The sequence below is a fragment of the Myotis lucifugus genome, unplaced genomic scaffold, assembly GCF_000147115.1.
Source record: "Myotis lucifugus unplaced genomic scaffold, Myoluc2.0 scaffold_32, whole genome shotgun sequence".
NCBI classification, from domain to species: Eukaryota; Metazoa; Chordata; class Mammalia; order Chiroptera; family Vespertilionidae; genus Myotis; species Myotis lucifugus.
Window position 1 is genome coordinate 389,753 of NW_005871080.1, and position 13,048 is coordinate 402,800.

General features: G+C 44.1%; 1 protein-coding gene across 1 annotated transcript in view; it reads right to left on the reverse strand.

Moving 5' to 3' along the window:
- KIF5C (kinesin family member 5C) overlaps window positions 1-13,048 on the reverse strand; it is a 138,893-nt gene that overhangs the window by 30,817 nt on the left and 95,028 nt on the right. Inside the window, exons 12-15 of the mRNA XM_023752413.1 lie at window positions 9,769-9,956; window positions 4,949-5,017; window positions 2,590-2,796; window positions 68-214 (exon numbers count right to left, since the gene is read on the reverse strand). Coding sequence (XP_023608181.1) covers window positions 68-214; window positions 2,590-2,796; window positions 4,949-5,017; window positions 9,769-9,956 — 611 coding nt within the window. The remainder of the gene's footprint in view (window positions 1-67; window positions 215-2,589; window positions 2,797-4,948; window positions 5,018-9,768; window positions 9,957-13,048) is intronic.

Sequence of the window (13,048 nt, forward strand, 5' to 3'; positions counted from 1 at the left end):
CAAGCACAGACCCCCTCGCTCGGATCGCGCTGTTAGAAGAGCAGGAGGGAACGCAGGGCTGACTTACAGTCTTCACGTCGTTGGTGCCGATGATGCCGCCTATCTCCCCCAGGTCCTTCAGCAGCAAATTCAGGATCTCGGTGGCTCGCTTCTTCTGGTGGTTGCTGAGCTCTTGCAGCTGGCTCAGCTCGCGCTGTGTGGTTGTCAGTGTGGTCTGAAAACACATTTCCACAACAGATTAAAAGGCTCGCCCATCGATTTTATGCACTCGGCACCGCAATGAATAACAATATGACGTACGGTGGAGTTCTGTTACCATTTCATGTGATTTCCATATAAGGGTTCCTTTAAGTCAAACAATAGCATAGCGCTGAATTCTTTGACAAGAAGAGAAAGTCGGCTTAGCCTGATATGTTATGGCTACATATCAGATGACAATCTCCAGGTTAGTGAAATAAGTTATTAAAAATAAATAAAGCCCAAAGGAACCCTGAGGTTCAGAACGTGTACTCACATCTTCCTACCTACCAGATGTTCTGTGTCAGTTCACGTCCTCAAGGGTCTAAACATACCTGCAGGCACCCCCACCTCAACCTCCAAACAAACCTGCTCCCTGGACCACTTCCAAAGTCCCATCTGACTCCAGTCTGGAAGGCCCAGAGGGGCATTAATGCGTTTAGAAAACAACTTAGAGAAATTCTAATCTTCACCGTGAAGCTGAACTGAACATTCTTCACCTCTTTTCAAAAGTAATAAAGTTCAACAAGATCAGCCTTCTTAATATATAACAGAAGCTCCATTTTATTGCCAAACATTACCAAACCCATACCTTTCCATCCTTCATGTGTGCTACCAAGAGGTATGTATTTTTAACTAACTAACCAACTAACTAACTAACTAAAACTCTCAACATCAAAAGAATAGTCAGCTTTTGGTGTCTTGGTATTAACTCAGCCAACAACAAAAAATAATTTCCCTAAATTATGGAGCTCTGGAGGCTAATACAAAGACATTTATTCAATTCTTCCACACGCAGCTATTTTATTAGAGCACTTTTTAATGATCTTACTAAAAATAGTACTCTAAACGAGTCCAGTAATCCTTCAGTTTGACAGAAAATAAGAACTGTATTGTGAAAAATGTTCCATTGTTTTGAGAAGCAAATACCAAGGACTAGTTAAGGACCCTGTAGAAGAAAACAAGCAGAGGAAATCGAAGTCTCCTCCTTCCCTAAGTGATGCAGTCTGTCTTTCCTTCTGTTCCTGTCTTTGTTTTGGTATTACCACCACTGGTATCATTGTGTTTTAAAATCCACAGGAGTAGTAGATCCCATCTTGGGAGGCCATTTAAAAAGTCCGCCTCATGCAGCTGAATGCATGGAGCGAGGAGCCTTTTCCATCAGCTTTACGGTCAGCAGCCTAGAGCTTCCCTGTACCATCTGCTGCTCCTCCTTGCCCGGGAGGACTGGATGCTTTCCACAGAGCAGTCTGGGCACAATCTCACAATACCAGACCATTGGGCTGAGGTGCCAAGGGCAGCCATTCAGCTTCCTACCACCTATTTTCCAAATAGAAAAGGACAAAATGGACACATCCCACCACCAGCCACCTCGCCAAATGCTCACTGGCCCTGATGCCATGAGCTCACTGTGCAGGGCCGGCAGCATCCTTCGCTGGGAGCATCTGAGAATGAGAACATGTGCAGACTAAAGCACTGGATGCAAGCAGGACAACAAGCAAACCAACAGCGCAGGCCCGGGCTAGCACGGGCGCTGTGGGAGGGAAGGGACTTCATTCAGGAGGACATAACAAGAAGAGTGAAGTCCATTGCCTGCCAGGGTCACCCACTCTCACCTACTGATTTAACAGCTTGAGATTTGCTTATTGAAACTACAGCAAATGCACCGTCCATGCTAAGTGCTTTATGTGAACTGCCACATTCTCACACCCTGAAAGAAGCATGTTATTATTGCCACTTTTACAAATAAGGGAATGAATACTCAAGACATTTAAATGTTTTGACTATGGCTTAAACAGTTCTAAAGTCGAAAGTTTAACCAGGGTCCTGGCTGGTGCGGCATCCCATACACCAAAAGGTGGTGGGTTCAATTCCCGGTCAGGGCACATACCCAGGTTGTGGGTTCAATCCCCAGTTGGGGTTCATGTGGGAGGCAATCGATCGATGCTTCTCACATCTCTCTCTCTTCCTCTCCCCTCCCCTTTTCTTCTCTGTAAAATAAATAAATAAATAAATAAATATCAATAAAAAAATTTTTTTTATGTTTTTAAAGAACTTTTTAACCAGGATTTTTCTGGCTCCAAAGTCTGCACTCTCTTGACTATTCCACAAGGCACCCCTGCTAACGTTATAAATCTCCTGAATAGAAAACAGTCGTGCTACGCAGTTCTAGGATGACTGGACGAGAGTCACACAAAATATTTCAATTATTGGAGGATTTCAGAGAATGCATCTAAGTCTAACACTGAAAATCCATTCAGCCAACTGCCTTCCTTTATACAGTCCGTCAACAACCATGGATATATACAAGAGTGACAACCGAGGAAGTCCCCCCTGGACAAACGCCCCCACCGTTTTCTGGGCCAGCTCATCGGTCAGCTGTTCATTGGCCCTCATCTTGTCCTCCACCTCCTGGGACTTCTGGTCGTAATTGACGGCCAGCTCCTCCAGGGCCTGCAGGACTTCTTTCACCTCGTCTTTGGCCGCCTCGTTTTCAATCTGGAGCCGTGTCAGCTCCTCTTGGATCTTCTCATAGTCTCTTCTTGTGGAAGCTAGAAGCTGGGAAATGAGTTAGCACAGGACTGGTGAACCTAATGTTTAAATGTTTGTGCTCTGTTCTCTATCCAAAGTAAAGTAATTTTAAAAAACAGACACACAAAAAAAAAGTTGGAAAAGTGCGGGATGACGAGAACCCCTACTGTATATCCAGATGCTAAATTTAAAAATAGCATGTTATTTCAAAAATCTGTTTCTTCCTCTTTCTTTTCTTTCTCACTTTTTTTCTTTATTCATTTTTGTTTAAAACTGCATAGGCTTACCTCGAAGAATTGATTACACATAAAAAATCACCACACTTCGTAGCTGCCTGGCTATCTCACATGTCTAACAAAGTTTGGGGGGAATCATTTCTGAGGACATGAATACTTACATGGCTTTTTAATATTATCATTATTTCACATTGTAAACTGGTAAATTTCAGAGTCAACCAAGACAGAATAAAAGGACAACCATTAATTTTTCTTAATAGTCATTATGGACGTAGAGCAGCATATACCCCAAACAATAAATGATTTACAAGTGAATGGCTGGGCATGTAGATACTTTCATTATCTTTGTGCCTCTTGTGTGTTTTTTTTCCTGGAGTAAACAAATATTGCCTTAATACTGTAGGAGAGAGGTGGGGAACCTTCCTTCTGCCAAGGGCCACGTGGATATTTATAACATCACTCGTGGGCCATACACAATTATCAACTTAAAAATTAGCCTGCTGTATGTGATCAAACATCTAATTGACTCAGCATTAATGCCTGGGCAGGGCCAGACCAAATGATTCTGCAGGCCTTATATGGCTCACCAGCAGGACCTTCCCTACCCCTGCTACAGAAAAAGTAAAATATTAAGAGCTTTAACTGCCCTAGCCAGTTTGGCCCAGTGAAGGGTCGCAGGTTCAATTCCAGTCAAGGGCACATACCTCAGTTGCAGGCTTGATCCCTGGCCCCAGTCGGGGCTCATACAGAAGGCAACCAATGGATGTGTCTCTCTCACATCAATGTTTCTCTCTCTGTCTCTCCCCCTCCCTTCCACTCTCTCTAAAAATCAATGGGGGAAAAATTCCTCAAGTGAGGATTAACAACAACAACAAAAAGGAGTTTTAACTGTAACAAAAAAGAACATTTACCACAGGCAGTTGTACCAACTTGGAAATGCAAAGGACTAGAATGGGAGAAAGAAGGCAGGAAACACTAAGCAAATGGAAGGCTCAGCTAGAGTTCAGAGGAAAATCAATTAAATATGGTCCATCTCACGACAAAGGCATGCATGATCTCCCTGCCAAGGGAAGCATTTGGGCAGGGGTATAATCCTTGTCCCGGAGAGATAAAGGGGAACAAAGAGGAAAGGAGGGAAATGGCTATGAAGAGCTATATCTATGGGAAGTTGGGACTGGGGACATGAACCCATGGCACCTGCTATAATTGCATCGCCTGATTCAATCCATAGCATTTTAGCAACAAAGCGGAAAGCACCCTAAAGCACAAAAGAGAAAAAAAGTACTTAGATGGTCCTCAAAAAGAGAATTACGAACCATCTATACTTGATAGATTGTCTCTTCTTTGCTTAGATCCCTGTTTTGTACAATACTTGGCAAAACGCAATGCAATAAAGACACTTACTGGAGAATTGAATGCCATCAGGGAGACTGAAAACAATTTGCCTCTTTTTTATTGTATCACATGTACTAGTATATGAATGCAGCATTTGGACCCCTTTCCACTCTGGGTTCCCTCCTCTACTGTCTAATTTTCATTTGTTTCTCCTACAAGATAGCATGAGAACATGGTGTGTATCACATACCTGAGCCAGCTGATTTGCAAAGCTGAAAAAAGCTAAAATGGCAAAAAACAAGAGAGCTGAGCACTGGGTCTGAGGAATTAAAACCATCCTTGTCCACTTATCAAGTTCCCCTGTCTCTGCTCTTTAAACACAAGTGTAGCAACCAGCTACTCCCTCTCAAATCCCGGGGCTCTACCAAGTCAGACATTTATCTTCTAAATTCGGGCAAAACCAGCTTTTAAAAGAAATCTACCAAGAAATTTCCACATGATTCAGTGATCTTGAACAAATTCTTTGCAAATTAAAATTCTGGAACAAACATCAACAACAAAGAGTAATAAAAACTTTGTAAGAAAAAATTTATTATTATGAACTTTACCTCATCCTGATCCAACATCTGTTGCTTTAGCTTTTCAGCCAGCTGGCTCTGCTGGTTAATTTCATCATCCTGAAATGAAACATCATGTTTAATTCTTTTCGGTTAGTTATGTCATTTTTGATATTCGAGATAGTCCGATACCAGGATGCCAGCTGTGAGCTTCCTAATAAAATGAAGGGAATGGCGTGGTGTGGTGCTTCCCCACGGAAGAGAGACTGGCTCTGGGACCTTGATTTGGTTAAAGTATGTCTCACCCTCTTTTGTCAGCAGATGAAACATCTGGATATTATGGAAAATATAATATCCTACACATTAAACTCAACCCTTGCTCTTCCAGAAATCAGAGCTCCAGGGCGTGGGAACTGAAAGGGACCGGGAGCTCTCTCCCACAATGCAAAGATGTTAACAGTGAATCCCTAGCTCAAAAAGCAAGGCAGTGAATGTCTGACCATCTGCACTGTAATATATTCATGTCCCACATCTCGTCAAACACATCAGTGACCAAGAATGCGGACACGTGATATGTGGGAGAGACCAGTATTTCTACTTCAAGCCTCTTACTTAGAGAGATTGGAAAAATATTTACTGGAGAATTAATCTTTAGCATGAGCAGATTTCCCTCTTGATTGGAAGTTAATTTTCTTACCGGTTTGAAAAAAAACAACACAAAAGTGCAGCAACAGTAATTCTTACTTTCCAGCCTGTCACTGACATGGGAAAGGGTCTTCCCACAGGCAAATTCGTTCTCGCTCTCATGTTCTGCCACTAGGTGTTGCTGCACAAAGCCAGGGCTGCCAGCCTCACTGCCCATGCAGTCGTCTCTGCCTCTCCCTAGGCACATCTACCCAGTGTGGGCAACGCAGCTGGCCAACGACACCGGCTACAGGAGGCTCGGTGTTCACTGTGAATGTGTCCGTGAGTTCAAGTGCACATCTGAAGCACAGCCTGTGAGCACGCCAACGTGGCTTCACCTGTGCCTCTCTCCCTCAGAAACAGCAGGAAATCCTATCTGATGACACTTCTGGGGTCTAAACCCCAAGTAGAGACCCCAAGCAGAGACAGATTTAGTTCAGTATTGGGGTCCCTCTTTTTGCAGGTGCTGCCCAGGAGTTTTCATCAACAGCCGGAGGGGACGGGAGGGGAGGGGAGGAAACTGCACTGTGCTCTCTACCTTTTCTAGAGGGGAGGGGAGATAAATTCAAGGGCCTCCTTGGCAAACGTTATTAGCAAAAGCTTAGTTTTCCACGGGATATTTCCAGCCTTCTTGGTCGTGCCTGTGCATACATTTAAACCGGATTAACTCATTGTTTGTCACAGCTAATGCTTTCCGTGGAGCGAGACAACTCTGAAATCGATGTTACAGGATCTGCATCTCCTTTTCCTTCATGCAGCACATCTTTTGGCCTTAATTCTCTCCTCAAGGAGACCCTTTTCTATTGAACTTTTTACACTGGTGTTTCTTTAATGCTTCTACAAAATACTCATGATTTTCCTCCCCAAACCAGATTTCTGGCAGGAGAATTAGGCAAATTACACCAAAGTGAAACTGCTAAAAATGGTACGTCCACAACTGGGAGACTATTTTATAGGACCTTTTTTCTCTTCTACTTTATAAACTTAGAATGTTGGGTACCAGGAACAATTTTGAGTTATGTTCCTCAGCACCTAAATATTAAACAACATAAAAGACTCAGGATGTTTAACATCAGGAGTTGCCATCTTCCCCTGGGACATATAAACACCAGCTACACGTGACATAAATCACAAGAGAAGACAAATAGTGCAACAAGCGCTTTGTTCTTATCCTGTGTTCATTTCAGAGCCTGGAGACTCGGGCTTCCTCCCTGACAGGTGACAAGTGGGACGATGAAGTGATTCTTGGGGTGCAGTGAGAAGCCGAGCGCCCCTCTCCCCATCTGGGAAGGATGAAGAACAGGGATCACATTATGAGGACATAAATCACTGTACCAGAGACTTTTCCAAAACTACAGTTACCCTTTATTAAGGCAACTGCTCTAAGGAAGGAACACAGTCTGTTGTGATCTTTAAAAAAAGTCTTAAAACTTTCAGAATAAGATGTGCTGTGTCATCTATATCTATCATACGTACATCTCGCACACCATGTTTATGCATGCTCTCTCTGATGCTATTAAGATCTCGTCCACAAGATTTTGAAGCACTTTTTAGAAAATAGTCTTGTACTTGAGTTTTCTTATCCATGAAATAGGTGAGTTGTCAACAGGTCATTTATGAAGATGCCTTTGTTGCAATGGTAAACAGTGAAACAGAAGTTCAACTTGTATTTCTACTTACACTTTATTCCTCCTCACGTATCTCCAATAGTACAGTAGCACTGGAGAGGTGAGGGGGGATGAGAGACAGTGCCAACACCAGTCTGCTCATCTCATAACTCCGAGGTCAGCCCACCTGTGAACCATGACCCCTCTGATACCACATATGCTGTGGCTTCTCCCTTAAGCAAACAGAAAGGGAGAAGACAGAAAAGCATCTGCTCTGCACTAGGAACTTTTACTCCCCATCACTAACTTTTGAAGTAACAGATGTGAGCCCCATGCTGCCGACGAGAAAAACATCTTCAGCGGGCCTGGTCACCAGCGCAGGTCTCAGGATTTTAAGTCACAGACCAACTCTGAAGAGCAAGATTGCCGTCACACAGCACTGCCTTGGGAGAGCACCTGTTCTCAGATCCCTGAAGGGACAGCACCGAGGGACAGAGTGGGCAGCTGGGAGGAGACTGTGTAGCCTTTCTCCCACCACAGTCTACCTGGGTTCATTAGAGCTGGCATGTTCCTCACTTAAAGAGTAAGGTCAACATGGGGTGAGTCAGAAGTTGTATAATCTCATTGCAGCTTTGCCACCTACAGGTGATGCCAACTTGGGTAAATCATGGAAACGAGCTGGGCTAGTTTCTCATCTGGACCCAGATACTTTCAGTTCTACCACTCAATAATCTATGTTGGTAATTCCAACTCATGAATTCTCAAAAGTACTAAGCCACCTTCACCATCAGAAGCAGGAAGTACTTTCTAAAACCTTGAAGGCAGTCCATGCAGATCAAACCACCAGCTATGGTGCCATCTAAGGCTGGGGCTTTGGGGCTCCGTCTTCTCCAAGATCTCTCAGCGTCACCCTGTGATGGACTGCAAATGCTAACCTTGAAATGTGTACTCTACAGGGTTTTCAAGGCACAAGCTAAAAGGAAATAATGTGACAGAAAATGTGCCAGGCCGGTCATCAGGAGGCAGACTCCAGGGCTAGCTCTGCCAGCTGCCTGCTGAATGCCCCAAGGCGTGGCATTTGCATCACTCTGAGCTGGGTTCTCATTATCCCCTTTCGAAAGCTGCATTCAAAACTCTAAACTCTTTTTCAGATCAATGAAGGCACCTCGAGCAGCAAAGGCAAATGATCCCAATTCCAACCATGGCAGGTGTCTATTCATAGAGAAAAGAGGGTAGAACCAGGATATCATCCCTCATCTAAGATTATTTGGGAATTATTAAAATGAAACCAAAAGTTCTAAAATGAGAAAAAAAAACCACTACAGTATGTTTAAACAATAGCATTTCTTTGGAGAAATCAAGAAATTGCCTATACTGGTAACTTATTGTTCTCCTTTTTCTCCTTTTTACTTTGAAGTTTTGTGCAAAATCCCTGGGTAGAAATGGAAGGGTAGCAGTAAGTCAAGGGCCTAAAGGGCAATTAACCCAGCTCTCACCTGTGTGAAGCGCTTATTAAACTTGTCACCAGAAGGGTAGGGTGACCCCAGTTTAACACTGCCCTTATAATGCCAACTCCCAGAGTCACAAACTCAAAGCAGAACAAGCTTCCTTAAGGCAACCAGTCACATTTCCCTTGTAAAGGTGACACCAGACTCTGAGCTTTACTCAAAAGAGAGGCCTGTGAGATTAATGGCAAAGTTAGCATAACAAAGCTGTTTCATTCAAGCCAGAGGTGTCCCTGAGCACTCTGAGCTGAACTACAGAAGAAAAGATTAAATCAGACTAAAAATATCAGCAACCCTGATGAAATGAACTGAAAGGATTTCGAATATTCCAAGGGCAGCATGCCAAGATCATGTGAAACATCAATTTAATTTCCTGTGCCTCTGGGATTCCTAACCTGACCTCCACTGGGATGAATGATACACAATGTTCTCTGACATCTCTTTTCCTCTGTTCCAACTTGTGCACTGACCTGACTGTGTCCCAAAAAGTTTGCCATAAAAAAGGACATCCCTAATCAGCATGTTCAAACGACTTCATTCAAGACGATGCCCTGAAAACAGCTCTGCCAATAACATAGAAGCAATCAGACCACACACCACACTGTGGGCTCCATCCCCATGAGCTACACGATTAAAGCACACACTTGCGGTTTGGGAGCCCCGACCCTTGTCCCCATGGCTGGAACCACTGTGGGAGTTCCACAGAGGTGAGGCGTATGCCCAGAGAAGAAAAGGAGAGAGAATTAAACAAAGATCATGTACACTTTCACCCCTAATCCCTCTCTCATGCATGACCAGCCCCAGTCCAGTTTCTAGAAGTGAAGACTGTCTGTGTATAGAGGCCAACACTCCCCTCTTCCCATCAAATTTCCATGGAAGTTCCATTCCATGTGAGTCAAGTTCCCTAACTCTGCCCAGTCAAGAGCTGGGCAAACACTGGGAAGCTGGACATAAACGTCAGTCTGCAGCCCTACCTCAGAACACAGGGCTGGAAGCGGCTTCTGGTCAGCAGTGCGGGGACCTGCCACCGTTAGCCTTTGCCCCAGAGCGAAGACTAGAGTCTCTGGCTACAGACCTTATCATCCAGTTGCCTGTAGAGACTGGAGAGCTCCTCGTCATACTTCTCCTTCTCCTCAGCAGAGATGCTGGCGACCACAGCATCGACCCCGGGAGCAATGTTGTCGATGATGGGGGTGTTATCACAGGGCTCCAGGGTCTTCTGGTCCTTAGCACTGATCTGCTCATCCTCAGGCACAGCTTCTCCTGCAAAACACAGCCGAAAGGGGTGGGGATTGAAGAAATTCGCATGCAGCCCTCCAGGGGGAGTTCCCAAACCAGTCACTCCCATGAACAAGACTAAAGGACACAATGAAGAGCTCTTATATAGAGCGATCGTTCACATTCTTTCCATTTGACAAGAAAGGTCATAATTAATTGACCAAAACTGGTTCCACCACAGAAGCTCTTAACTAACCCAACGTGCAGCAATGCCCAGAACTGTCAGCTACACTTTACTTCTGAGGAACATGCAGGGGCTTTACTAGAATCATGCGCTCTCTAGTGACTGACTCAAAGGGAAACGGACCTCTGAGGCATCCTAATTACCAATTAATTAGGTTACTGTTTCATTAATGGAAACAGCCACATCAAGGAACAAATTCGCCATTGTTTAAAAGAACATTGCAGGGCCCAAATTCCCTAACTTTCAGCTCTCTGAATCCAAAGCAGGTAGCCAGGTAACCATGGACCCAGGGACCCAGGCTGGCACCGCACAATCACATATTCCACCATCAGCCACTCTCTCCTGCAGGAAGTTGGAATTAACTGGCTCTACTGGAAAGTTCAAACAGAATAATTTCCTGCAATGCCAGGTTTTCCCAGGAAAGAAAAAGCAGCCAATCTAGAGTATCATGCAGAGACCTTACATACTACTTCTCAGTCTGCAGATGGTGTTGGGCTTTCGAAAGAAGCATTACCAAGTCTGACCATGCAAATTGAGGAAAAAGGTGAAGTTCTCAAGCTGGCCAGTGGCTATCCCCACCGAAAAAATCACCTTGCAGAGATGCGCTGCATAAAAAGGATGCTATGAAAACCATGTGGCCCAACGGAGTCTCTCAAATATCTTCTTGGAAAGCAAACCAAAACCAAACATACTTTCCCCATCACAATGTTTACCATCAACTTCACACTCAGTGTGCTACCATCAGTGAGTGTCTGCAACGTTCCAAGCCTCACTCCACTTAGCCCATAAAATGCATTTTGTGGAAATTCCCCAGGAAAACTGCTCTGCGCCAGAGGAAAGTCCTTAAAAAACACACACTACAGAACTGAGATCCTAATCTGTAGATTCACAAACAATATAAATCATGCCTCCAGGAACCCCCTGAACACTGTACATGTATCTCAATATAAACAAAGCACTTTGTGATGTGTAAGTTTTGCTGCTGAAGATTCCATTATCAAACTGATAATCACAAAACGGCCTTCATACCAAATAAAATTAACACCAAATGACTTCACTTGTATCACAGTTCTGTTTCAAGCAGAAACTTGACGCAAAACCTGGAATCAACTATTACTTTGTTGAATATAAAACTGAGCCAACCCTTTTTCCTCCTAAAGCTCAGCTAGACCCAAACCTTTGCCTAAAATTATTGACCTAAAAGCAAAACCAGAATATCAGAGTAGCCTTTGAACTGAACCTGAACCAGATCAATATTTCATTCAGTTTCAACCCTGGTTTAAAACATCCCCCAACAACCTTAGTGTGCTGACTGAATTTCACCCAATTAAAGGACTTATATTCTCTACAGCCTGCTAAACCCCGGGCAGTACCATGTTTTAGTTCTTAAGGATATTTTTTGCTTTAAAAAAATTGTGTACACACACACACACACACACACACACACACACACACCATTTCTAACCACAGTGTATACACTAAAACTTGACATCCCTACCTCCCAATTTCTCCCTCTCCAGACGAAGTCACCACTAACATTTTGGTAAATGTCCTTTCTCTGCTTGGCTCATGACTGTATCTCTAATTCTTCAGTTCCAGCTTATGAAATTTGTGAACATGGCAACCTAGTGCAGTAGGAATTTGATCTTTCAGCTTAAAATGATGGTGAATTCTTAACTGTGCTAGACCTCAAACCAGTCGGATGTTGGTCATATTACCCATAGGCCAACTCGCCCCAAGTCCAGAAGTGAGATACAAAAATATCTGAAAGAGACATATCCCTGTGTTCTTTGGTTCCAAATGGCCATAGAGGCAGTGCTCTCTGGTGTGAGCTAAGGAGCTGCCCTGTGTGTGTTTCAATTCCTTGGGGCAGGCAGGAGCCAAGAATGAAACCCCACAACCTAGCACCAAGTCACCTGCTCCAACTAAAGCCACAGGTTTCAACCCCCTCCTCCCGGAGCTGCTACCATCTCCCACGGAGGAATCAGAACAACACCAAGTGCCAGGTGGTCCCAGGCGGGAGAGGTTCAAGCTCACCCACACTGACACCAGGTCCCTGAAAGGGATCAGCCGACTGCATAAATGTTTCCAGCGCTTGTCGGGACACTGAGCCACACTGCTCCTTTCACAGACTAATTAATCACAGGCCCACCGCCTGCTTAACCTCCTGGCTTGCTTTTTACAAAGGAGAGGAAATGATAATGCCTCTAATACAGCATTGTTCTAAAGATTAATTAAAATAGTATCTGTACAACACAAAAAGTATTATTGTTTAAAGTCCATCTATTACCCCTCCTCTCCCTGACAAATTGTCAACTCTTTTAGGCTTTGCAAATAAATTACTATTTTTAGTTATTCTGAGATTAGTGTTTCTGGGCTCCTCACAATACCTTTGTGGTGAGAGCTCATTTCCAAAATTAAAATGCAATATATCTATGCAAGCCTCTTTCAGGTTTACTTTCATTGTTATTATTAAGACACATTTGAAACCTACAGCAGACTTTCTGGTTTCTCTGGACAAATTCTCTGAATCGAAGCATCAACACGTCCCCCACAAAGCTCCATCTACACAACGAGCCCTTCTAAAGGTCAGGCAGTCGGAATTATTTTTTGCAGCAGCCGTTCGGGCCAAGGAGAACAAAGCAACACGCAGGAACAAAAGCAGCAGGCATCGGCGGAGAGCACAGCTCCTGCCCGGAGAGGACCCGGAGCTGGTGTTCCCAGCACCACTGCCCTTCAAAGGGCCGAGAAAATGACTTCCAGAAGCGTCCCTGGTAACTACACTGTCCGGCTCACAAACACGTCTGGGGATTATAAATTCCCAACTCTGTGCACGGCCTGACACTAGGCAGTCTGTCTCCATGGCAATCTCACCACCATCATCGAGAAGATC